This window comes from Ctenopharyngodon idella, chromosome 17 (assembly GCF_019924925.1).
Source record: "Ctenopharyngodon idella isolate HZGC_01 chromosome 17, HZGC01, whole genome shotgun sequence".
In the NCBI taxonomy this organism is placed as follows: domain Eukaryota; kingdom Metazoa; phylum Chordata; class Actinopteri; order Cypriniformes; family Xenocyprididae; genus Ctenopharyngodon; species Ctenopharyngodon idella.
Window position 1 is genome coordinate 8,278,321 of NC_067236.1, and position 27,652 is coordinate 8,305,972.

Consider the following 27,652-nt stretch of genomic DNA (forward strand, 5'->3'; position numbering starts at 1 on the left):
GCTAAACTTACAATCTCTTCCTAAATATAAGTGCTAATGTGTACTAGACCTTTTGCCATTTGCTTTTACAGAAGCCTAGTTAATACATATACAGTATCTATAATGCATCACATATACTTCATATGTGTATTTATATATGTGTGTGGTGTATTTTACCTTATTTGTATACATTTTTTGTTTTTGTTTTTAACCTTTATATATTTATACACATATATCCGATAGGGGTGGGAATCGCAGGGTACCTCACGATACGATAAGATCACGATACCTGGCTCACGATAACGATAATATTGCGATTCTGCGATAATCGATATATTGCTAGACAATCCTATAATGATACATCACGATATCTGTCTAACTATGAAAACAAAATGCCAGTGAAAAGATTAAGTGCAGGTTTTCTCTCTTTATCTGCAAAATGGATAAATCCGATCTCTGGTTCCCGTGCTATATGCAGATTTAATGGAGTTCACATCACCGAAAGCAGCAAATATGAGGTGCATTTTATTGACCATCAGCTAATTTCAAAATCAAAGACCGCAATAGGACAGAGCGGCAACAGCACTGGTAAGGTCTCTTTACTTTTAATGAAGGTAATTGTGTTAAGCGTCTGCGACTTACTTTCACTTTCATATGGGGCAGTTTGCACGTCAGCTTGCTGAAGAGATACTCAGCTGTTCATCTGCGGCGACGCGTGATGCAGAAGCGCTGTCTGACTCTCACACGTTTCAGTTTTAGTATTTTTGGGATAAGTAAAATTTACATATGTGGTTTCAACAAACAGATGCATTTAGACTGATGCATAGACAGCTTTGACTGGAATGCGTCCCAGACCACCTCCTGAAGTGGTTTGAGCGATCGGATTTAAGTCTGTCTGAAATGCGTTTCGGAAGGCATTTAGACCTGGTCTTTTCACGATCGGATAGCTATCCGATCAGAGAAAATGCATGAAGTGACCAGGTGCAAACAGACCCTTTGACGTTCTTCACCGAGCGCTTACACAGATATACACGGGAGCGTTCAAAGCAGGTGTCTATCAGCGGATCCCTAATATATGCTTTCAAATGCTCCCGTCTATATCTAAGCGCTCGGTGAAGAATGTCAATGATGTCTACGTTTGTCACATCAATGGTATAAAAGTGAGACGATATATCACGATGTATCATGATATCGATATTTTGTCCCATCCCTAATATCCGATATAATTTTTGTGATTTTAAAGTCAGTATCTTTGCTATCATAACTTAATTGGCAATTTCTTTAGAATGAAAATCTTTATATCCTTTAGTGGACTGTTCACTGTGACTTTTTACTTTTCAGCATCTCTGTTTTTTTTATTTTAGGGAAGATGCTGATAACTAGGGCAGGGTTTGTGTTGAGCTGCCATTAATATACACAGGGAAAGCGTTTGGACTGACAGAAGAAAGCAGAGAGTGGGTATAATTATTCAGATGAGTATTCACGACTCCTCTTGAAATCAGAAGAGAACTCCTAAACTTCTCTTCAGGCTCCAAGACATCACACTTCAAAAAACACAGGACTTTTTCCCTCAGAGGTTTCACACTCACCGGGGAGATGGATGGGTGGAACACAAACACATGCAAATAAACTTCAAAATAACTGTCCTGTCACTGAAATCACACACACATACACACACACAGTTAGCAGGGGAAATTAACGGTGCAAATTGTAAAAAATGCAAGTGTGATTCAGTATGAAATTAAATGGAGCAGATGACTTCACAATTTTCTCACTGGGGAAACCTACATATTCATGTAGACGTCAAGGGAAAAGAAGAATGTGATTTGGGGAAAATTCTAAATGACATCTTTTTCACCCTTGAACGAAGTTGAAGAAAGGTGATGGTACTCTTTGGGTTGTTCTAAATGAAAGTAACTTCTCTATTTAGAAAGTTGAGGTCAATAAAGGTAAAAAATTTAGACCAGAAAGACTGGTGAACGTTTGCATGGAATTTATTAAATATTAACAGATGGGTAGTGAGCTACAATCATTCATGTTTAGTTGTAGAGAAAAGTTCTTTGGTGTAGGCCCCGTCCTTAGTCCGAATCCTGGGGGATGCAGATTCTGCTGATCCTGTCTGAAGACAAAGGCAGGGGCGGAGCCTACCCCCAATGGATGGACAGGGGCCAACCTGGTAGTGGTGGGGAGGATGGAGGGGAACGTCAGCATTATCAACTGCAAACTTGAAACAGAGAGTTCAGTGCTTATTTACTCCAGGTGTCAAGCAGTGATTGGCCAGACCTATTAGTATGAATGAATGACGTAGCATTAGTCTTCCTGGTATAACTTACAAGCTCTCATTTCCAAATTCATGTTTTCACATTTGTTTGTTTTTACCAAACTTCAAGTTCTAGGGCATAGTAATGATCACTTTGGATTGAAATTGGCCAAAAGATGAGTGGAAAGTGATGCAAACACATTGTCAGTTGCAAACAGAGAAGACTGAGAGAGAGGATGAGAGACCGAGAAAGGGAGGGCCATATCCTTGGCGTTGCTGAATACATAATGTGTTGTTCTAAGCTGGAGAAAATAGCAGCTTCATTGTTTTTAGGGGAATTTGCACTAAATCAGTATTGATTGTAAGTGTTATTATATTATCCTTTTCTTTTTTTCTGGTAATTAAGCTCTGATACAGTTTGCCTGATAATCAGTGTTATTTTAGTATTTAATTATATACTATTAGAGTATTTATTATTATTTTGAATTACCTTTTATTTATTTATTTATTTATTGTTCATGTTAATAAAAACAAAATTTCAATTAACAATATTTTTGTTAATAAAAACAAGACTGATTATAATTATGCAATAAAATCTTTTGGGATTAACATTTAAAAAAGTAAAATTTGGAGGGTTTTTTTGTTTTGTTTTTCGGCTAAATTTTTCTTCACCAGTTAACCACAACCAAGTTTTAAAAAAGGCATACCTGTATAATTAAGTCATACTGAAAACTGGTTGGCATGATTGCTCATTAATACTGAAATATCTTTTGACTTTTTAGGGAATTTCGACTTAAAATAATTTGCATTGGATCACTTGAATCTGTTTTGATTGGTCAGTTAATCAGAGGAGCTTTTGATATATCAGCCACTTGTGGTATTCATGCAATGATTAAAACTGCATGAAAAAACTTTTTTTTTTTTTTTTTTTACATTATATGAATCTGAGTTATGTAAATTTAGTAAGTAAACTGATTTGAATGCCAGTTAAATTTATCATTTGAATTCTTATTTCAGCTGACGGCTTACTACTTAATAGTTGAAGAACTCCTGTATTTGTACCATTTTCTATTTCAGAGACCTCAAAATATCACCTTCTCCTTTCTGAGTGCTCAAATTTTTGCTTACAAAGTCCTTGTTTCCAAGAGATTTTCTCTCCTAGCACAACCCTATATATTCAGTATGGAGTAATGATGTGAGTATTGTCAAATGGCATTGAAGTGGTTGTTTTGCTTTTTGTACCATGTTTGGTAGCACATCAAGCAATTATACGATAATTTACCTGATACATGAAAGGAACATGTTGCATGCATCAGTATCAGGAAGTATTTTTCACTGCAAAATCAGCTGTTCTGTGCACAGATGGCTTATAAAAACCCCGCTCTAAAAAATGCTGGGTTGTTTCAACCCATGTGTGGGTCAAATATGGACAAACCCAACTGTTGGTTTTTAAATTTTTTTAATACAATTTTTAAACCCAATAGTTGTGTTGGTCCACATTTGACCCAAACATAGGTTGAAACGATCCAGCATTTTTAAGATTATAAATATGGATTTTCCTGTGAAATCACATGAATATGCTGTTGAAGAGGTCAGTTAATTTGGGTATTCAAATAAGCCATGGAGAGAAAAGAAAGTCAGTGGGGTTCAGTGTTGTTTTGGACTGTGTCGTCTTTTGCTTTCCGCAGATGAAAGTTAAACTTGTTTGGAACAATATGAGAGTGAGTAAATGATGACAGAATTTTAATTTTCGGGTGAACTAATGTTAATGTGTTTTTCAGGATAGCCAAAAGGCACATCTGGCAGTGTACAGACATGTCAAGTCTATGTTCGGACTTCGGACGCATGTTCTGAAACTATAAAAAGAATTAATGGATGATTTAAAACAGCTTTAGGAAATTTTTATGAGTCAAGACTTTTGCGACATTCCTGCCTTAGGGACTGATGTCAACTGTCTGTGTTTCAAAGTGCCGAGTCGTACTGAAAGGTCACAGTCTCTGCTCACAATACTGTTGCGTCCACTTTATGTGGCCACTGTGTCTTAATTAAATTAAGCTGTTGTAATTTCCTGGCACACACTGATAGAGACATTTTAGGGCCGCAGGACTAGGAGGCCCTGTGTACCTGATAGTGGATTAGCATTTAGACGACTGCTGCCAGGCCATGTTGAATATTACTCCTCGCTGGACTCTCTGGTAATTTTTTTTTTTTTTCTTTCCCTCTTAAAACTCATTTCATCCTCCCCCAGGGTATGGCAGTGTGCCGAGTTGTCTGTCCAAGAGGGTCAGCGGCAGTCCTGCAAACCAGAGGACAAGTAAGAGAACAGCAGGGGAGAAGAGAGGAAAAAATATTAGGCCCATCAGAAAGGGAAGAGATGAGTACCTTATCGCTCCTCGTTTCGTTTATCTGTCATGTACAGGTTCTTCATGAATCAACCAGTGGAGAGTAGAGTCTTGTCTCTCCCTTTTTTTTTTTTTTTTTTTTTTAAATATATATAAAGTTTTCCCTCTCTCTCCAATTCTTCTGTGAGTTTATGAGCAGAACACTGAGTCTAAAGTCCCCTAGTTGTCCTTAGAGTAGCCAGAACTAGAGACAATGACATGAACATTCACTCGCAGCAGGAACCGAATTTAAATCTCAGCAGTGTGACTTCATCTCTGAATAACAGCAGGGACGAGGACATGAATAGAGTGACATTAGTGTTTAAAACTTCATGAGACTTAACTTCCAGGAAATTATCAAGGACAGCTTGATCTTATCAAGGAAAGCTCGATCTATCTATCTATCTATCTATCGATCTATCGATCGTGGAGCCAATATTTGAATCTTTAACAGTCAAATTTGTATCTGTACAAACAACTGTAACAGTTATTTGTATCTGTATTTGGATCAAATCAGAAATGGACGGGGCTTTAACCGGAAGTTTCTCAAATTACATGAGAAGACCGCTTTAAATATGTATCTGTTTCATATGTAGTTATCATTTACCAAATATGCCTTGTATAACTCATAAAATATTTTTTATTATAATTATAGCTTTTATTTAAATATATTCTAACTGTCGGAGCCGACAGCCTCATAGGCAGTGCTTTGAGATGTAGTGCGGTTGTGCTTAGGGCGACTCAAGTTCGAGTCCTGGCTTGGGGACCTTTCCCAATCCCGAAAAGTAAATATTTAAATTAGAGCTGTCACGATATTAGATTTTTCACACCACGGTTATTGTGGCCAAAAGAATTCACGATATCTATAGAATCCTTGGGGGGAAAAATTTATCAGTCTAAGTAATTTTTACTTTGTTTATTTAGTTTTTCTCTTTCAGGGTTGCTGCACATTTTTTAAAGTCAAATTTAAGGCTTTTTAAGACCTAAAGAAATAAAAATTAATACTAGCCTAGTAGCCTATACATTATGGCTGTTACCAATCAAATGAAATCATTATCAACAAAATCCATCTTTGCAATACAGAGGTGACACAGAATGAGAGGTGGCATTAATATATTTACACAGCATTTACAATTTGTCTACATAAATTTAATTTAATATTTAAATATGGAATTTTTTCTAATTTTAACTTTTTAATTAAAATGTACCTTAAATATGAAACTAAACTGCCAGTAGGTGGCAGCAAGTCACTGTCTTAATGAGTGAGTGAGTCATTCATTCAACCGATTTGTTCAAATAACTGATTCATTCAGGAAGCAAGCAAGTGACGTCTTAATTTTAATCATCAAACTGATTCGTTCTAAACGCGGATTCAGTCAGTTTAACAAAAACATTTCTGTCTGTTGCACGGGGGCTCTGTTCTGCTGTGCATAATTTTGAAATTTTCGTTGGCAAAATAAAGAAAAAAACAAACAATATTAACAATACTGTGTCTAAAATGTAACTCACATTGTTCATTTAACAATAAGTTAAATGAACATTGCATTTGTGCTGATTTGGGGAAAACGGCACTCGTTGCTCGTGTGATTACTGTAATACAACTACATCTTATCATATGATATAATGACAAAAAACTCGTCGGGGCAAAAATGCCCGTGTATCTTGAATTTTGAGGGCATATAACTGCGTGCATACATCACGCTGAGTAAGACGAGTAAAGAAAATGCTGTACTTATTAGAGATATGAAGCGCGGCAGTTTAGGGAGCTTTGGATTACATAAATAATAGAAGAAACAAACAAAAACATGGCGAAGGAGTACACAATCGATTGGGATGATTTTTGATAAGACTTGGGAGGAGGCTAAGTGAGACTCGCATTTCGCATTCGATAACTGTAATTTGTTGAAAGCCAGTTGTTTTCTGAAAAAAATGACACCTTGCACTTGAAGATAGCACATTGTTTGAGAATTTTATAATAAAAAAACATAATATGTGAAAACGGGCTATTTTAGCTTTAGGTTCTAAAGGGTTAACAGGTTAATATAACATTTCCCATTCCATGACTAGTAAAATAATTGCAACTTACTCTCTGTACAATGGCGTAATCCGCAGGGTGATGGACACGGAGGTGGGTAAAAAGGTTGGTGGTGTTGCCACCCTACGCACTGACTGTAGCTAGGCAAATCCTGCAGATTGGGCTGTCTAAGGAGCTGTTTTCTTGGAAGCCGAAAAAATCCCATTCTGTCGAGCTTACTTTACTTTTTTCGGGTGTGGACAGAGCCTCTCACTCTCCCGCTCGAACGACATGGTTCTTCTTGGAATAGCTGCACGCGCTGCGTCGTCTTCTTGTTTGACAGGTGTCAGTGTTAAGGTGCAATACTACCACCTGAGAGGTCATCCAGGTACTGGTGCTGGAGTATTTACGTGTCATGATATCATAAGCATCCTATTCATTTTAAATATTGCGGTTATCGCCAATACTGGTATATTTTCACACCCTAAATTAACACAATATTGATATTTCAGAGTTATGTCAGAGTTATGTCAGGACAATCATCCACAACCTCAAGTGGATCGGACTCTATAAATAGCTGATTAGAGAACATGGAAGTTGAAAGAAAATATTCAGTGGTTGCAAATTGCTAAACTAACTTTTACTATGCATACAAATGCAAATCTGAACAAATTATAAAGAATACATCGCCTAAATGCTTTCCATCTCAGAGATAGTGAGACAGAGAAATATCATGTATCCTATAATATCATACACAGATTAAAACATTTAAATGACATATCAAGTAGTAGAAAATGTGTTTAAGTATCTTAGATGATATTACTCTTGACCGAGAGTTGGTTTCTGAGGAACATGCAGAGATGGCAGTGCAGCTATTTGATTTGCGATCTTGCTGTGCTTCATTCATTCATTCATTCCTATATCATATTGTACAAGGTTCAAATCTTTTAAATAGACATATCAAATAGTAGAAAATTTGTATGATGTATGTATGAAAATGTGTATGATTTCATTTATATTACTCTTGCCACACTCTGATTTCTGAGACACACAGAGACACGACTATTTGATTAGCACTCATTTCAGTCTAGGGCTGCATCCAAAAACTTAGACAGCTGACTTGTTGCCTCGCTGCCTTATAGGCAATGTCTCTGCAGATAGCATTTGTGTACGAAGGTACCTCACAAAACTGATTTTGGACAGACTTCTGAGGCAGCATAACAGTTTAATTATCTACAGCAAAATAGAGCAAGCTTTGGTGGGAAACAAATATTTAATTACTACAGTATTAATTTCTCACTAGAAATGACAACAGAAGTGGAAAACGTTGGTCAAAAACATACATTTACACAAACTGACCATCAACTGCAACTTTCAGATGCCAACTTTCTATTTCTAGCTCAGCTGTCACTGAATGGAACGCATAGGATTGTGGGACATCAAAAGCAGCGAAGGATACATCTATGCTGCCTTCAAACATCAATCAGATGAAGTTATCTCAGGAGACAGGAAGTGAAGCTAACATTGGATTTGGACGTGCCTTGATGCCTTCCTACCTTGGAATGCGTCCTCCGAAGGCAGCATTTTTAAGTTTTTGGATACAGCCTTAGAGTTTACAGACATACACATCAAACACTCATTATTGCCTAGTGGTTTTAGATATTTATGTATAATATCATGCTGTCCACTGGCTCACCTGTTATCCAGGAAACATGAGGAGTGACTGTGTCTGCCGAATATATATATATTTTTTATTCGGCTATTTTTTTCTAGAATTCGTTATTTGTATTGAAGCCATTATCCGTGCCTTTCCGAATAAGGCATTCAGCTTCGGGCACATACTATCTACGTTTCTGTCATTCTGTAGTTCCATTGTTCTATCTCTATATCGTTCTATCTACTTGACCATCTACAGTATCTTTCTGTCTGTCTGTTGTTCCATCTGTCATTGTATAATTTCATCTGTCAATCATTCTATCCATCTATTGTTCTGTCTATCAAGAGTCAATTTCCCAGTCCTTCCTCTCTTGCAGACATGCTGCAGACTTCCTCTCTACATACACTCTTTTAGTCACACACATCCATATACTCATAGATAATGGAATTGATGTACTTCCTAATCCCACTCCAGCTAGTCTGAACACATTCATCCTTTTTAAACGACAGCTATCTCAGCATTCAGGAGTTCATATCGAGAGTCAATATTGCAGTGCGCCTTAGCAGAATTGACACACATGGTGTTCGTCAGTCTGTTGCATCTCCATCTCCTTGTCCTTCAGCTCACATCATCCAGGGCTGGACTGAAGGCATTGTTTTGTATCTGTGGGCTGTCTGCCCTGGCACCTCTAGGCTGTTGGCATCATCATGGTAAGATTGTCCACTGTGTCCGTGGGAGTCTGAGTCTATCTGCACAGCCCTACTTGGCATCTCCAGGCCCAAACCTGTCCATTCACCAGTACCAGCTGGCCCTCCCTCTGCATAATCCCTCATGCCAGCGATGCCCTTTGGTTACCGCCCACCCCCCCAGCCACCTGTTGCGAACCATGCTGGTATTTGATCAAGTGTTGCCAATTGCGGACTGCCCAACACAACCACTTCACCCACATCCCAGCATGATGCTGTTCATGACCCAGTCACATGCTCTTACTGTGTTATTTTAGATCTGATATCCAGCTAGGGGGGAATTTGTAGACCTAAAGTCCACGCTCCGCAGGACTCTTGTGATGCGAGTACTGTTTTAGTGGTTCTCACCACAGGAGTCATTTAGTAGGAGTGTCTTTCATTTCACAGATAAAAGAACAGGTGTCATTTTATGTTTCTGTACTTAGGTTTCTATGAGCGTGTGTGCATGTGGAGAGAGAAAAGATAGAGAGAGGTGGAGGAAAAGATGGAGAGAGAGATCTCAACAGTATCTTGACAGCCTAGATCATATCATGGAGCCTCAAAACCTGCAGCCATAGTCTCTGATGGAGTGTGTGAGTGGCTGTGTGTGTTCCTGCCTGTCGTCAGCTGGAGTCGCTGAGATTAGATTGACAGAGAGGGAGGGAAAGAGACTGCGGAGACATCTCTAAAGACTGATAGAATAGATTGATAATGCCAAAGAGAGAGGGTAGAAGATAAATTTAATAGCTTGGCCTTCCTTATCAGAGTCCCAAAACAGAAGGCGGAAGGGACTGAATGACGACCTTATGAAAGAGAGGAGACTGAGAGAGACTGAAATGGAAGTTGAAGCCTTGGTCTAGTGGTTAACACATGTGCTTCAAATGTGTTGGCACTTAGTTTGCTAACAGTTGCATAGCAGTGATATAGCAGTGTGAAAAGCTGTCTTGTTCTCTAACTGCCCACAATCCAGTTTAACTGAGTGCTAAATGCTTTACAATAGCGATGCGCTATATTTAAATTGCGTCATTTTCATTCTTTTGAGCGCAAACATGCCTCTTACTATGCAAATTAGGCTCATTATAGATTTTTCTAAAAAAAAAAAAGTTAGTGCTAAATGCCTGCTGCAATTAACATCACACTATTACAAACCAACAAAAGATGTAGGTAAATAGAATTTCATTTCAGAGAGATGTTTGTTCACATTTTCTATTGAATTTGGCTGCAGTTATTCATCAAATGATGGTGAAATGTCTTATATCCATCATATGTATATCCGGTCTTTGAGCATTTTAATGAGCATCACCTGAATTGCATAATTGCTTCAGTGCAGTGCAAGAAAACTACCACAATATTGCACTAGATGTAAATCTGAAAAGTCATGAGTGGAAAGTTCTGCATATGATCTGATGACGCCCAAATTAAAGAACACAGCCGCAGCCGAGTCATTTCCGTAATGACCAACGTAATCTACCAAGAGCAGTGCAAATTAGCGTCTGGTTTAAGACATGCTTTTTATGCTTTCTTTAAATAATAGCGCAAATACCAGTAAATTGACTAGCGCAAACCTTAGTAAATCACCATAATAATTAATTTAAATACTCTGCTCCCATAAATTTTGCGTCTGAAAGGGAATCTCCTGCAAATGCATAAGCATTAAGGTCAGCTTCAAAAATAGCTGTGTCCACACCCTAGTTTTTCACTGCGTGTCTTTAGTAAATCCTGACAGTAGTTTTTTAATGCCAAAAGAGGGTTTGCGCTAGCACAATCTATTAGTAAATCTGGCCCTAGGTGTATAAACAAACCCATTGTTATTTTAAAGTAAACTGACCAAATTCACTCTTCCGAAATCTTGCAATAAATTAACTTCCCTCATCCATTGAATCAGTCATCCTTTATTAAGTTTGAGCAATTAAAGTGGCAAAATTAAAACACTCTGGAACTATAAGACTGTATTGTTCATTCTCTCTTTTTTGTCTTTTGTCATTAATCTGGCATGATTGTGATCAGGTCAGGAATGGTACTTCCCAGCTGGAGTGTGAATGATGGGATTCTTTGATGAATCACACTGATAAGATAGCACGACCCCCTTTGATTATGAGTTTGATGAAGTGTTAATGGGGCGTTTCTCTCGAATTTTCAGAACTAAATGAAGTAGTCAGGAAGGCATCCCCTCTTTAGGTGTTAGATTTTGATGGTTTATGCACAGTAGGCTTGACAGTAGACATATATATATGTGAACTATACCTTTAATTAAATTACACGTTGATTGAGCAATCAAGTAACCAAGGGGTGTTAGTGCTACAGTACAGTAGCCCACCAAGTGTGAAATTTATAATGAAATGTACTTGGCAACCACTGCAAGTTGTATGTGTTGTTTTCATTAAATTATTTAAGTTCACTGGATGGCTTGCTTTGACAGCACACTAAATATAATGGCTTTGAAATTCTGACCTGCCAGCATACATTTTTAACATCACACAAAAATATACTATTTGACTTTTTGTGTTTTGTTTTGAGGTTTATTTTGACTAACAGAGTTTAGCTTGTTAGATCAGAAATAGATTTTAATTAGATGTCATTTGATGTCAGATCCGCTGACAGCAAGATTCTTTCATATAGAAATGTCACTGTTATGACTTTTGACCTGCAGCACCAAAAAAACCTCCTTCACAAGGAGGTGTGTGTGTGTATGTGTGTGTATATATATATATATATATATATATATATATACACACACACAATATCTCAATGAACACAAAAACAATTTCCAAAATGTTGACAAGACTAAGTTTTATATAACATATGTTTAACTTATAACATGAAAGTAAGGTTAATAATATAACTTAGAGAACAAAATTTTCAGTTTTACTCAAATTAGGGTGATGCAAAAATGAGTACACCCCACTGAAAGTAAATTTTAGACTACAAATGTCTAATTTAACAAGAATTCAACCACAGGTAAGTCTAATTATTGATTACACAGGTGTCCAGCAGACAGCTGACTATAAAAGGGTGTTAAAACCCCTTCCCATTTCATGCTGTCAGCAATGGCACCACATGGAAGAGAAATGTAACAAAACCTGAGAAAGAAAATAATTTCTTTAAACCAGAAAGGTGAAGGCTACAAGAAGATCAGCAAAGCTTTACTTATCAGTCAGAATACTGTAGCAAAAGTGGTACAAAAATTTAAAAAAGATGGAACTGCAACCATCTCACAGAGACGTCCAGGTCGTCCACGAAAGTTAACACCTTGACAGGAGTGTCTTCTGATGAGAAGGGTTGAAGAAAATCGGCATGCAAGTTCACTGCACTTATCTTAAGAAGTAGAAAGCCAAACTGGGGTGACTATTTCCCGTGACACAATACGGCGTACACTGCAGAGGAATGGCATGCATGGGTACCGTCCATGAAAGAAGCCTTTCCTAAAGCCCAGGCACAAAAAAGCCCTCCTAGAGTTTTCCAGGGCCCATGCTGAAAAAGATGAAGACTATTGGGACTCTATACTCTGGAGTGATGAGACCAAAATAAATGTTTTTGGAACTGTTGGCTTCAAAACTGTATGGCATCGCAAAGGTGAGGAATACAAAGAAAAATGCATGATGCCTACAGTGAAACATGGTGGTGTCAGTGTCCTTATGTGGGGCTGCATGAGTGCTGCTCATGAGTGCTGGAGCTGCATTTCATTGATGGCATCATGAATTCACAGATGTACTGCTCTGTACTGAAAGAGAAGATGCTACCATCACTCCATGCCCTTGGTCGTTGTGCACTTTTCCAACATGACAATGATCCTAAACACACATCTAAGGCCACTGTTGGATTTCTGAAGAAGAACAGGGTGAAAGTGGCTCCTGATCTGAATCCAATCGAACACCTATGGGGAATTCTGAAGAGACAAGTTGAGCATCACTCTCCATCCAGCATCCAGTCTCTAAAAGAGGTCATTCTTGAAGAATGGAAAAAGATAGATGTTGCAAAATGTCGCCAACTTTGTTCAGTCCATGCCTAGAAGACTTGGTGATGTCATTAAAAATCATGGAGGCCATACAAAGTACTAGATGTAGTCGTTTTTGTTGTGGGGTGTAGGGGAGAGCGGGGCACAACATAACGCTTTTTGACTTTCTCAGTTTGTGTAAATGTACTTATTTTGTTCCACATTAATTTCACACGTGTCTGGTACAAATATGTGGCTTTGTTTCATTAATACAGTGTATACTTTTTTCTTTATTTACCCTGAAAGAAGAGAAGGGAAATGTGACAACATGCCCCATAGGTGGGGCACATTGTAACGTGATGGGGCACGTTGTAACATGACCATATGACAACTAAAAATGTTATCTGATTTAATTAAAAAAATATACATGACAAACTAAAATATTTTGTCAATAAAAGACAATAATTATTTTTGTCACATAAAATAATGCCATTTTTAAAAAAAATTCAAATTTAAATAATTTTGTGGTTTGACAGTGAACACTCTCACAGAACACAAGATAAAATAGACAAGCCAGTACAAATGCTGTAAATTTCTTGAAATAATATCTTCTGAATGTTCAGGTTCTTCCTCTCAGTCTTTATTCACCTTTTTTTCCATGGTTTCTCAACAGACATTCATAAAAGTTGATTATGCCAGTTGTATCATAACTGTATAGAATAGCATAGTTCTAATAGCGGGGCGCATTGTAACAGTGTTACAACGAACCCTATCTGTGCAACTGGAATTTAAACCTGGTTAGTGTCTTCTGCTAGTTAGTGAAACATTAAAGAACTATCCAAACTGCTAAACAACAGATTGGAGTTTAAAATAATTAAAGTTAAATTATTAACCTTACTTTCATGTTATAAGTTAAACAGATGTTATATTAAACTTTGTCTTGTCAGCATTTTGGAAATTGTTTTTGTGTTCATTGAAATATTGTTTACTTTTCAAAGGGGATGTACTCATTTACGCTGAGCACTGTATATATCTGAGAAACACATTGTGATTTTAACTCACAGGTGCTTATCTTTTCTTTCTGTTTTTCATGCTTTCTCCACTTGATGATAACTGCTATTCAGGTAAGACAGCATTACATAATATTCCTGTTATTTATTTGCTGTGGCACAGGTGGCTCATTTATATGCAAAGGAAGACAGTAAAGCACTTTGCACACATGCGTGCAGGGAGTGAACCCTTCTACTATGATTGAGTGCACACTGTGTTTACATCAATCAAGTCTGACACACTACACTTCGGTAGCTTGTCGATACTTGTAATTCTGACACCCATTTGCAGGTGGTCCTGTGATCGGTTAGTATGCATACCAACAGAAGCTCAATGGCAGGGAGCTGATATAGATATGAATTAAATATGAGAACAAGGAGGCTTATATGTTCTTATTGAAAATGATTAGTGTCAGCTTGGGCCAGGTCTGCAAAGAACTGACACTCCCATTGCTGATTTACCAGCACAATGTCTACAGATCCAGACTCGAGGGGAAGGTACACCATGACTTTGTAATTGATTTCTTTACAAGCCTAATGAGAGGATTGATAACAAAATAAAAAAGTGTTTTCAATTTGAGGGAAAACTTTTTGTCTGTAGTGTATCAGGAGAAACCTGTGGTTTATTTAACAGATTACAGCCTTTATACAAATCACTCAGAAGGTGGTTTGCCAGGTTCTAAGTTATTAATACTTTCATCTTGACCTTTAACTCCTTTCCTGCAGTTTTTATTCTTAACCCTTGGCCTCTAGACCACTCAAGATGATAAATGTGTTTCTGAACTGGTTCTGGCTTCTCAAGTACTAGTCTGGGTCTGGCTTCTCAAGTACTAGTCTTCACATGGCTTTTAACCTTGGGAGCAGTTTGCGGCATGACCAGAATACTTGATGTGCTTTTTTAGTTAATGCTATTTTTTTGGCGGAGCCTTAAAATAGAGATCAGCTAAAATGGTTTCTTTAATACTGAAGTCCAGACTGTCTGTTAGTGTCTTCTGTGCAATCTAAATTAGGCTTGGCGGTATCTATGGCTTTATTGGAAAAGAGAAGAGATGAAGAGACATCGTTTTCCATTTTGAAGGCTTTAATGCATCTCAGCCATAAGAGAAATTCGCATTGCAGAAATTCAGACCAGATTAGATCATTTTAGTTAAAACGTCCCTTCCACGAACACTACTGCAACCACAACATGTTGCATTCTTATTGTGCCACAGCATTCTCGTAATATTGTCGGGTTAAGCTGTCCTAAACTGTATTTGAAATTAGAATTATGCTGCATCCCAATTTGCATACTATCCATCATAAATAGTATTCGAAATTAGAATTAGTGTGTCCCAAATTGTAGTACTGTACGTTGAAATGAGTATTCCATGACTAGTAGATTAACGTTCTACTATTTTCCCTTTGATACGGTAGGAAATTAAATTGAATGCAGTTATGATGTAGTATGTTCCAAAGTTTGCCTACTCTTCTGCTACTTTTAGGGCAGAATATAAGTAGGTAAATTGGGACACAGCAAATCTCTGCATTAAAGCTTCTAGCTACGCATGCAAAGACTTTGCATGTCATTGCATTCTGAAACTGTGTAGCTGCAAGGGGCTCTTCTATGGTCATTTTTCTCTTTCAAGTCACTTAGCTGTTATGACAGAGCACAAGAGGCGGCATTTTGCCTGTTAGAAATACAGTACATGCTTGGTTTTAATGTTATTTTAGGTTGGGGTAGAATTGAATTTAATGAAATTAAAATTGAATGTTTAATGTATAGCTAGCTATCTGAAAAAAAAAATAGTTACTAAAATTCAACTTTAATAGATAGTTACCTGATAAAGTCAAAATTTGTAGTTAGTTACCTAATGGTTAGTTAAAGTGTGCATTTATATAACTTTGTAAGTTTGTTTTTGGATAAATAAGTAGATTGTTTGTGGTACTTTTGTTCTGCTCAATGCAATCAGAAAGTGTGTGCAGTTGTATAAAATGTATTATGATAAATATTTCATTATACCAAAAGCGACAGCAACTCACCTCTTTGATAACACAAGATATTAACCAGAACAACCTGTCAAATGGATTTTGTGTATATTAGAGCACCAAACCTATCCGAGTTAATTATTTGATAAGATCAAACCTAATTTTCCTCATGCATTTCTACGAATCCATCCAAAGTCAGCTTCATAAAATTCGTTTTCTTTCTTTCTTTCTTTCTTTCTTTCTTTCTTTCTTTCTTTCTTTCTTTCTTTCTTTCCTGTTGAAAATTCCATTACACATGAAGAATATAAAGTGAGAATTACATGATGCGTAATGTTATGCTTGTGTGAACAGCACATTGGGTCACATAGCATGGGTCGCGTATGTTTTTCTACCTTACATATGGCGCTGAGGGTCTGTTAGCTAAGACGTTAGTATGTCAAATGCATGACATTTTTGTCATTTTAACAACATACTCTACATTAAATACAGCTTCAGGCCTGAGTGGATGCCTGGGGCAGAATCAGCTCTGAGTGTGACAGAAACAGAAGAATGCATCTGTTGTGTGTTAATCTGTCATTGAGATGGATATCAGTGTAAACGCATGGATGATGGATGACACTGATTCCTTACGCCTCTAAAAAATTTACTGCATAGCTAAAAACAGCAAATTGACAAAAAGGAAAAAAATAGACTTTTTTCTTACATTAGAATATTATTATTTTTTCTCCCCTTTTTTCAGTTTGTCATTATTATCATTCTGTTGTTTTCTGTTCTTTTCTGATCATTCTGTTGTTTTTTACTTCATTTTTTTCATAAAAATAATGAAAAATAATAAGGATGCATCAAAATTTCTGTCTGTGAAAGTTATTGGGCAAAAATGGCATTTTCGATGTTTGATGCTCTGCTCACATGCTCTGATAATGATAGCTTTGTAGGACTATACATTATTTGGATAATTGGTTAAAGTCTGTTAATCTGATTCTGATAACTGACTAAAGAATAATATATTGATATTTAATATTAATATATTTTCTGTCCAATTTTAGTGTGTTATTTTCAATAAAAGTGTGGTTATTATTGGCTTGTATTTTTTTAAATTCAAATGATTGAATGTCATTAAAAAGTCTAATATTAGTGCAGTTTTACAAAATTTAAAGTAATAAATAATTTTTAAAAAGGAGTTTTGGTTTCTTTGCTAATCGATTAATAACTTTTCATGCCGTTCTTTGCCCAGTACTATGGTATGACCTTAAAACACTTTACATGCAGCTCCAAATGTGTCAGACTTGCTCAGTAGCTCACCTGCTACATTGCACTTGCAATGCGAAACACTCAGGTACGAGTCCAGTGAAAAACGAGCCATGATAAAAGAGCGCAAAGACTTGTAAAAGCAGCTAAAATAGCATGGTTGCTTAAGCTAATGTGTTTTTATGTCATGTTTTTCTGTTGTTAACATTATCAGGTATGTTTAGAGTTTAGTGTGGATAGTTTGTTATTTTCAAAACACGATAGAGCATTAACCTTTTCACAAGTTTTTGTGCTCGTATTATCTTAGTGTACGTGGTAAACAGATTTGGCTTGCTGTCTGCCATAGAGGGGCTTGGAGAGGATATTCTACACAAGCTCTGATTGCCCCTCTATTACATAGGCAAAAATACATACCATAAAGGAGGAGGAGGGATGCCGAAAGAACTGACTATGGGAAGTGGTAAGAGGGTTTTTATACCCTGGTATTAATTAGAAGATTAGATGGGTGTACTCTTCCTGAAATTACGTTTAATAACTTCACTTAGCACCATTTACCATTTCATGTGATCTCATGAGAATACATGTGTATTTTTACGTAAAGTGTAGTTCTACCACACGTACATTTACTTACGTTTTCATACAAACAAAAACGTACAATATTGACGTATTTATAGCACTAAAACGTAAAAATACTTACTTATTAACAGCAATGAAACGTAAATCATTTACGTATACAAGTGTGAATGTGTATGAATTCCCATGTATTAATATTAAAATCGTGGCATTAATGTTTTAAATATGTTGTATTCAATTGTCATATCAATATATGTTTTTAGTCGAATTTATTGAATGCAGTTTACTCATCTACTTAATATGAAATAACATTTCTGTTCGTAACTTGTGCTGCAAACTCGTTTCGGAGGATTACATTATTGAACAAGACTACACTTTGAAACCTTAAAATGAATAAAATTTCTGTAATTGTTTAACCATTTTGTAATATTTAGTTTGTTTGCTGTGAACTCGTTTTCTCCTATGCAGCGACTGACAATACAACCATAAGATACACCAAAGCACAACATAAATTCACAAATCACATCAATTTTATTTGTTCGCTGTACTCCAAATCTTTAGAATCCATATGTTTGTAGGGAACAGATCCAAATTTAGCCCATTGTCCAGCGATCTTTATCTTCATTCACAGCAGCGACCGTCACAGTTAAAGCTCATGCTCGTTATGATTCAAATTTGAAAGTTGCGCCCTCGAGATCCCTTACGACATGGTTTACGGCACGGATAGCGAACGCTCATTGGTTCTCGCCTGCTTCGTCACAGATTGTGACATGCCGTGTTTCAGTGGATTGACATTTGAAATGAGTATGCGCCTTCACGGAGAGAAGCAGGAATTATATTTTCATGGATTAATAAGTTAAATTCTGCTCTGTACCCTATAAAAAACTATTACCGGAGAGGACTGTGACTGCAACTCATCATCATTATGCTTGTTTGTCTGTTATTCTTTTATTTATAACAGTTTTAAGAAATGGTTATGGGTAAGTTTAGGGGTAGGTGTAGGATTAATGGCTCAAAATATCGTTTTAATGTTATATTTTTACTAAAATTGTCATTTTCCTACACATTTCTGTCCATTTTGTTTTATTCTTTTAACATTCTGTATAAAATGGGTATGTTTAGGTTTGGGATGTGGTTTATTGATCTTATATTTATATACAAAATGATAAAAGAGAAATTATACATATATCTTTATGATATTAAAGATTTGTAAATATTTTAAGTTTTTTCGCTGTAAAAACGCAAGTATTTTTACGTTTTAGTGCTATAAATACATCAATATTGTACATTTCAGCACCTTTCTAAACATACAAAAATTTACATTTTGTGTCTTTGAAAGTTACGTATTAATACCAGCGTATTAACAATGAGACCAGGCTGGATCAAGACATGCAGGCATAGACCAGATTTAATTCTTTGTTCCCATGAGCACAACACCTTGTGTGTCTGCTCTGGTTCTGACAATCTCATCTCTCTTAACCTCAGACATGAAGGTGTTGGTGTGTGTGAGTATGTGAAGCAAGGTCTTCGCCATCCCTAAAAATAAAAACGCAATCTCAGTGATGTTCTGTGACCTATCTTCAGGCTGTAGCCTGTCCAGAGTGTCAGAAAATTGCTGGCAGCAACACGCCATGGGTCAAAAGGGCCAAAGTGTCAGAGACTGTAGCGTTAAAGCTGACATTCCACCAGGTGCTGGGGCTGTTTCACGTGAAAATACTGTCAAAGAGAAAATAGCTTTCCACTTTTTTCCTGTTACTCTCTTGCACAAATACACTCAGTCCATTCAAGTCCATTGAGTTTTCTATAACACTCTTACAGTAAATTATCATTTTTATCAAATGTTTGTTTGGATGGTTTATTTAAATGAACAAATTCAAAACAATGATTCTCTGGTTCAAGTTTTTATAATTGCATTACAATTTTGAAAATATACTGTAATGACCATCCATCCATCCATGCCAATATAAGTTTAAGCATGATAAATACTGTAAGAAAAACTTTGTTTGGTTTGAACCACGTGGTGTTTTTTTTTTTTTTTTTTTTTTTTTTAAATGGGAAATACATTGTATCAAGGTTGAACGTTAAGGACAAATCCTGCATTTTCTCAGAAAGTACAAAGTTTTCAAATGGGTTTTGATTTACACAAATTTCATGATTAATTATATTAGTAGTTTGGATAATTGTCTAAGCTGAGCAGTTGATTTGACTGACTGGTGGTTGCATAGGAACTGGTAGACGTTTTGGTGTGCAGTGCTGTAACTTTTTTTTTGCTGTACTTTGGAATTGTTTACTTGTGTAGGCTGAAAGCTGTTTAAACTTAATGGCAAATCAGCCCTGAAAATTAAGGCCAAGGATTTCTTATATTCTGTTGCAGCATTACAGCATGTAGAAAAAATACTTTCAAACTACATCATTAATGCAACCAACCCAGAGGATACTATTCTGTTTTAAACATAAACATACACAGTCACGGTTCAATCCCAAACGGCCTTTTGACCTACACACACTTCTCTTCCTCTGTCAGTACAGTCCCAGAACTCCTCTGGGTTTACGTGAACACGTGAGGATCTTCTCTTCATATCCGTGCACGAGGAGTCATTCATTAAAGATCTTCAGCCCACCCGAGCACTGTCTGCTGTAACACTGCTCAGATGGAGCCATTTTGTTTTAGTACGTTGAGCGTGTAATTGACCACAGCCACCCACGCGACAACTCATCTCGCTTCTCTCGCTCTCTACTTCAGATTTATCTCCGACCATATATCTGTTCCTTTAATGTCTGTTCATTTCACCCTCTCTTTCTTTCTATGTGAGGCTGGTGTGAATCTGCGTTATGCCAAATGAATGCTCTCTCCCCATCTGCCATTTATTCATTTGGCTGCTTTGAAAACTCTAAAACCCCTCTGAGAAGATGCATGTGTTCTTTGTTATACATGCAGTTCAGTTTTCAAGTTTCACACACTCACAAAATTGCTGACGGTACTTTTTTTATATTAAAAATGCATTAAAAGTGACTGATATACACCTGGATTGAGAAATTCGAGACCGCAGAGCTAGTGATATTATGATTTTCCATCTTATACATTCACATGCTAACACATTTGATGTTGTCATCTCCTTATCATGCATAGAATTAGCCAAACGTACATTCAATACTATGTGGCAGTAATGCTGTTGCTAGCAAGTGATTCTGGTTTAGAGCAAATGAGGTTGTTTATTTTGCCTCTTTAGCAATAGACCAGTGTTTGCTTTGGTTTTCTGATAAATTACATAATAATTTGTACCTTTTGTAATTTGGTCGTGACTAAGTTATCGCTAGAGCCCACAATATTACAGGTAAACAGTGCAGTGAGAGAATGAGTCATTAGCCTTTATGTGTTTATATTCCTGAGAGTACATGTCATTTATGTAGTCAATGATGACACATTGACAATAAAATGTGTTTTGTGAAGCAGTGTTGGGCACAGTGTTTGTTTTCATATGTATTGTTTTGATGTCTTTTGGTTGGAGAATGTTATTACCTGCAGTACAGAGTCATTCAAAAGCTTGCAGGTGTTCAAATTAATTAAGACCTTATTAATCACTGGCAAACATCCGGATGCATCTGCAGGTTTGATTTCAGTTGATTGCAGTTAAATATCTTCTGTATCCAGTTCTCTTTCTGTTATCTGTCTTTAGGGGGTTTCAAACCTTGTAATGCCTAAAGCCCAAAGTATACTTCGGCTGTCCACGTTCCGTGACGGTCCACTTACTATGCGTGTGACATAATTTTCATCATCAGGAGGGTCTGCCGGCATCCGTGTCTGCGCAGATGGTGCGCCTACAGTAACGCATATACAAGTGACTTGAGCGCTTGAAAACACTAGATAGTGCGCATGCGCCGAACACGTCTTTTCGCACTTACGACCAAAGGTGTACTGAAAGGCTTGCGTGTAAGAGTTGGAGCGGAATGTGGAAAATTACGTATACCCAGGCCTTAAGATGCCCAAATATTTTGATCTGTTTGCAAGGGACGCCCTCTCCTAAAATATATAGGCTGCTGTATTTTTTCAAATTTAAAAAACATTTTTTACTGTGCATTCTAGTATCTATTTACTGTTGAGGGAAACTGAGAAATGATTAACTGCATAAATTAGTTGTCCAAAGATTCAGATGATTAAGATAATTTTGTTAACCCATTTAACTGATTAATTGAAAATAATGGACTCAAAAGAATTTTTTATTCATGAATCAGGCATCATTTCTGCTGACAGAAAATATGGGACACACAATTTGTCAATATTGCTTTAACATCTTTTTTTCTAAATGCAACTTATTGTAAACTATTTATCCATGCATACGTTTAATTAAATTTTTTTGTAGTTTTTTGAGTTCATGTCAGCTCACAGTGTCTACACCAGACGCGAACTGCGTGACATGACGCAACAAAAGCAAATAGAAGTTCATTATAATAAGTGATGCTGCCGATCCCTTACCCATCTGGACAGGGGCAGCGGGGCTGTGAGAATCACATTCTTGGATTTCTCCAGTGCCTTCAACACCATCCAACCGCTGTTCCTCAGAGACAAACTGACAGAGATGGGAGTGGGCTCACATCTGGTGGTGTGGATTACGAACTACCTGACAGGCAGACCTCAGTATGTGTGACTAGGGGACTGCAGGTCTGACATAGTGGTGAGCAGCTTGGGAGCGCCACAAGGGACTGTGCTTTCTCTGGTCCTCTTCACCTTGTACACGTCAGACTTCCAATATAACTCTGAGTTCTGCCACATGCAGAAGTTCACAGACGACACTGCTATTGTGGGCTGTATCAGGCGTGGACAGGAAGAGGAGTACAGGAAACTGATCCAGGACTTTGTTGCATGGTGTGACCTTAACCACCTGCACCTCAACACCACCAAGACCAGGGAGATGGTGGTGGACTTCAGAAGGCCTAGGCCTCAACTAGAGTCTGTGACCATCAACGGCGACTGTGTGGAGCTGGTTAAGACCTATAAATACCTAGGTGTGCAGTTGGATGAGAAACTGGACTGGACTGCTTACACGGACACTCTGTGCAGGAAAGAACAGAGGCGCTTGTACTTCCTCAGAAGGCTGGCATCCTTCAACATCTGCAAAAATCTGCTGCAGATGTTCTATCAGACTATGGTGGCGAGTGCCCTCTTCTACGCGGCGATGTGCTGGGGAGGCAACATCAAGAAGAAGGACGCATCACATCTGGACAAGCTGGTAAGGAAGGCGGGAGTCAAGGCGGTCTTTTTTTTTTTTTTTTTTTTTTTTTTAATTTAAATTTATTACTTTTACACTTTTAGTACCATTGCATGCTTTTTTGGTTGTGTATAGTGCTGAAAATTGGGATTTTCCCACTGGGATAAATAAAGTATCTAACTGAGTAACTAACTAACTACGCTGGGTGTGGCACGACACAACAAATTCCCGAGAGTAAAATGTTGCCCCGTTATATTTCTGACATACTTCAAGCATGAGCGCTACTTCTGACATGAAGAAGAAGAACAAATAAATTTGCAAAGGTCTCTGTCGTGTCTAGTGCAGACAGCCTCAAGCTGTTGCGGTGTAGACATGACGTCAATCATCCGGTAAAACGTCAAGTTTTCTCTGATTATGTATGCCGGACTTTTTCTCTGTCATAAACCCTGCTCCTTTCTTACAATTGACTGCAAGCTCACATTCAGATCTGCCTCAATCAAGTCAACAACCAATGGATGGAATCAAGTCCCTGCCCTACATTTTCTTTATTTTCGATAATCCATTTTTCTTGGTCGGCTGTATGTCACAATACGGAATAAAAGTTCATATTTCACATCTTTTTAGTGAGTTTTTTGCACACTTTTAAAAGCTATTGCAATCTGAAAAGCAGGGCTCTGAACCGGTTCAAGGAACAAAAACAAAACCGGAAACGAACGCTCTACAGTGAGTGAAAGTTAGGCAAGTCACAATGGCAATGCCCTGGCATTATTTTTTCTGATGATATATGTCACCAACCGTCAAGCATTAGGCCTACATTTAAGTGAAAATGAATGTCAAGTAATATGCAGCTTGTTGTGCGTTTTGAAACCAGCGAAAATTGCAGGATAGTGGCTAGAACATGAGTTCACACAACGTCACATCACACACATGCAGCGCTTCTGTGAATAGAGAAAACAGAACATTTCACTATATAATTAGGTATACAGATTAACAAAACGAAAGTGGTTCATTGTGGTGCACTCCAGAGATCTAGGAAAGGAAACAGACATTCTGCTTTATCGTTATTTAAGGGTCTTTTGTAAATGTATGAATTGTCTTGCTTTTACCTGTATGACCATAAATTACGGAGTACAGTTTACTCTCTTAGAAGGAAAAAAAATTCCAGTGGTCGCGCCGGTGCCTCACGCGCACACAAATTCTTGCATTGCTTACTTGATATCGCAGCCTGTTAAATAATTAAAATAAAATACAATAAACCAAACATATAAAACGTTACACTGCTCAATTCAATTCTGTGATACAATCTGCCGTTTACCACCCGCGACCACTGCCTGACTGTGCTGTTATGTGGAGGATGATGTCGATAATGCGAGTGAAGTACAAAGCTTAATAAATAGCCTAATTTAGCATTCGTCTCGAAAATGGAAACAGTTGGATTCGTGCCAAATGAGAAAGGTAGGCTTCAGATTCACTTTAAATGAATTCGTTTAGCATCTTATTTAGTTTTATTTCTTATAAATAAACCTGTTTCTCACCTTGAACAGAGCAACAGAAGCTGGAATGGCGTTAAAAAAGAAAAGAGATTTTTTTTTTAATTAATTCATTTTAGCTTGATGTATAACCTGAATAGGTCAACAGTTAACTTTAGAGGTTTTGTGGTAAAATAAAATAGGGCAGTTTTGTTCATAATTTATGTTTATAAACATTATAAACAAAGCTATATGGCTATTTGTAAACATTTTAGGCCTACTTTATTTACCGATAAATTACATTATTTCTGAATAATAAAATGCGACGTATACACGACTTATCTTTTTTCCTCTCAGGAATAGCGTGGGTATTTTTAACCATGCAGCAAACATTTTTAAAATATCTTGAAAAAATACTTTCGTTTATAAACCATTGTTTTTCCTTTTGTTTAATAGGTTTACATTTGGACAAAATCTTGTTATAAAAGATAATTGTAGGCCTATTGGCTAAGACGGCAAATACTCTTTGTTTTTTAATAAATAGAATGCTGTACATAACAATAATAATAATAATAATAATAAGTAGGCTACATGCAAACAAAAAAAAGAGTTAAAAAATAACGTTATTAACCATTATTTTTTCTAATCAAACCAGTTTCGTAACATTAATAATACAGGAGGAACGCTAGAACAGAAACGTTAAAATACCGATTCTGCTCGGAGTGAAACAATTGATTTTTTTTTTTTTTTTTCGTTTTTAAGCCCTGCTGAAAAGCATCATGATTTTAAAACCATTAACACTACTGCCACTCTCCTGATAACAGCATTGTTACAAATAGCGAATCTGCTGCATAATATTGGCAACAAGACAGTGAAATCTCCAAATCTGTCCCTTATTCTTTCCTCCTCTTAGCCATTGCACTGTGTTCAGTGATCATGAGATAAGACATAATTTGGATATTAAATCAAATCATTGTCGCAGAGGTGGTTTCAGCAGCTGTTACTTGGTGTGGTGTGTGTGTGTGTATGTGTGTGTGTTCTCTCTTTGGTCTGCCTGGTCACAAGCCAAATTTTTGGCGTGCACACAGTACTCCATTTCAACAGCAGCACTGAACTGTGTCTTTTATCTGAAAAGAAAAATACACAAATACATATCAAGCCTGAAGTAAACAGACAGAGATGAAAAGCACAAGGTGTGGTGGTCAGGGAAGACTAGTGGGGCCACTCATGCTGAAACTTTAATTAAAAGCATTGTTTACACTTACTGAAGACCCTACAGCCCTTTCTACCTGAAATAGTGTGTGTGAGTTTGCTTGCAGTGGTATGTATTGATAGTGTGTGTGTGTTATTCTTGTTTGTGCCGTGCTCTTTAAAGCAGACTGTTGTTCTCTACTGCACACCTCATTTGCAGGAAGCCGTGATCTCATTTGCTTGGTGTGCTTTCCATTAGCAAAGAGTGACACTACTGCAAGGCAGAGCCGGCAGAGTGTGTGTTTTAGTCTTCCCGACAATCCAGACATTTGGCAACTGTGAATGTTTCACATAATGTAACACAAAAGAGTTTGTCTCAATGCCACACATCCATGGGTTGTGAACCATTCCCCCCCCCCAAGACATCTTTTTTTTTGAGAAACTCTCAAGAAGATATCTTTCCAAGAGTTATGAAGTGCAACTAATGTGTCAGTCTCTCCAGGATGTGGCAATCTCTCACAGAAATGGATTCAGATTCAACCAATTCATGCATTATTTGTGGTACAATGATGCGAAAAGTGTCTCGATCCCACAGTGCTCTTCAAGATTCAATTTGAATTGAAAAGTCGTGAAACGTAAAGGGATAGTTAGCCTAAAGAAAGAAATGTCTGTTGTTGTTCGTTTACCCTCATGTTTTTTCCAAATCTGTATCACTTTCTTTTTGCTCTGGAAAACAGGATGAGATGTTTTTAAGAACATTTGGTAGGGATGCACCGATACCGATACCAAGCTCGTGTACTTGTACTAGTACTCGTAAAAATACCCCCAATACCAAAGATCAATACCTCACGTGACGTAAATGACAGAATTTTCCATGCACAGAGATACCGACAGCAGCAGCAGAAACAATGTCAGCCTCAGAAGTGTGGAAATACTTCAAAATTAATGATGACAACACACACATTGAGAACTGCATGCTTTCACTCACAATTCGTTATCGATTAGTGAAGGCGGGATAGGTGGAATTGCGCTGAATGACACAAACCCGAGCGCGCGCGCTCTCTCTCTCTCTTTCTTGCGTGCGATCCCAGTTCTCTCAGACAGCGCGTGATCAGTTCTCGCGCCTGAATGGTCAAATGCGCACACAGTTGTCAAAATGTCCATCGTGTGGAGTATCTCATGTAAACACAGTCGGTTATGGCTTAAGTCGGCGTAAGCATTTGGATGAAAACAGGATGTGTCATTATCCATGGATTTGGGCTTAAAGGGACCGTAGCCTATATTTGTCATTAATGTTAATAAAACAACAAAAGATGTTAAATAAATGTATACTAGGTAAATAAACCTACTGTATCTGAAAAACAAGTTTATTTAATTTGTATCTCTATAGTATTTGTTGTATTGTTTGTAATTTGTTTGTAAATTTCTTTTTATAACAACAATTATATATATTGGTAATTATGCCCTTTGAAGGTTATTGGACACTGTGAAATTTTTGTTCTTTAAGTTTGTGACAAGCACATAAAAATTATTACTTTTTTCATTATAGTAATAATAAAGAAGCTGTCCTACATTCATTAGTCTCACTGTTGTGCTTGGAAAACTGCAACATCACCAAAAAATAGAGAGAGAGAGAGAGAGATTAATAAATGTATAGGCATCGGTATCGGTGAGTACCAGAAAAAAAGTAACGGTACTCGGTCCTTAAAAAATGGTATCGGTGCATCTCTAATATTTGGGGTCCAAACCACAATGGACCCCATTGACTTTTATTGTATCAAATATTATTATTAATAATAAGAAGAATAACAAGAAGAAGAGGAAGAAGAATTTAAAAAATAATTTAATGATCACTGACTGGAAATGGTGTACAGTAATCCAGTTTGTTTAATTTATGTTAATTACTGAAGTTAGTTCTGTGTTTCTTCTATTTCTGCACTTCTTTTTTTACTCTGCTAAATATGAATGTGTAGCAAATTAGCTCAAAATAAATATGATAA

The 27,652-nt window shown here is 37.1% G+C and overlaps 1 protein-coding gene across 4 annotated transcripts in view; it reads left to right on the plus strand.

The window, feature by feature from the left end:
- The window catches only part of grid1a (glutamate receptor, ionotropic, delta 1a), a 307,031-nt gene that overhangs the window by 101,823 nt on the left and 177,556 nt on the right, over nucleotides 1–27,652 (plus strand). For 3 of the 4 annotated variants that reach the window (XM_051868935.1, XM_051868938.1, XM_051868936.1), the window contains exon 3: nucleotides 4,488–4,553. The exons of the other annotated variant lie outside the window; for it this stretch is intronic. In XM_051868935.1, coding sequence (XP_051724895.1) covers nucleotides 4,488–4,553 — 66 coding nt within the window. The remainder of the gene's footprint in view (nucleotides 1–4,487; nucleotides 4,554–27,652) is intronic. 4 annotated transcript variants of the gene reach the window in all.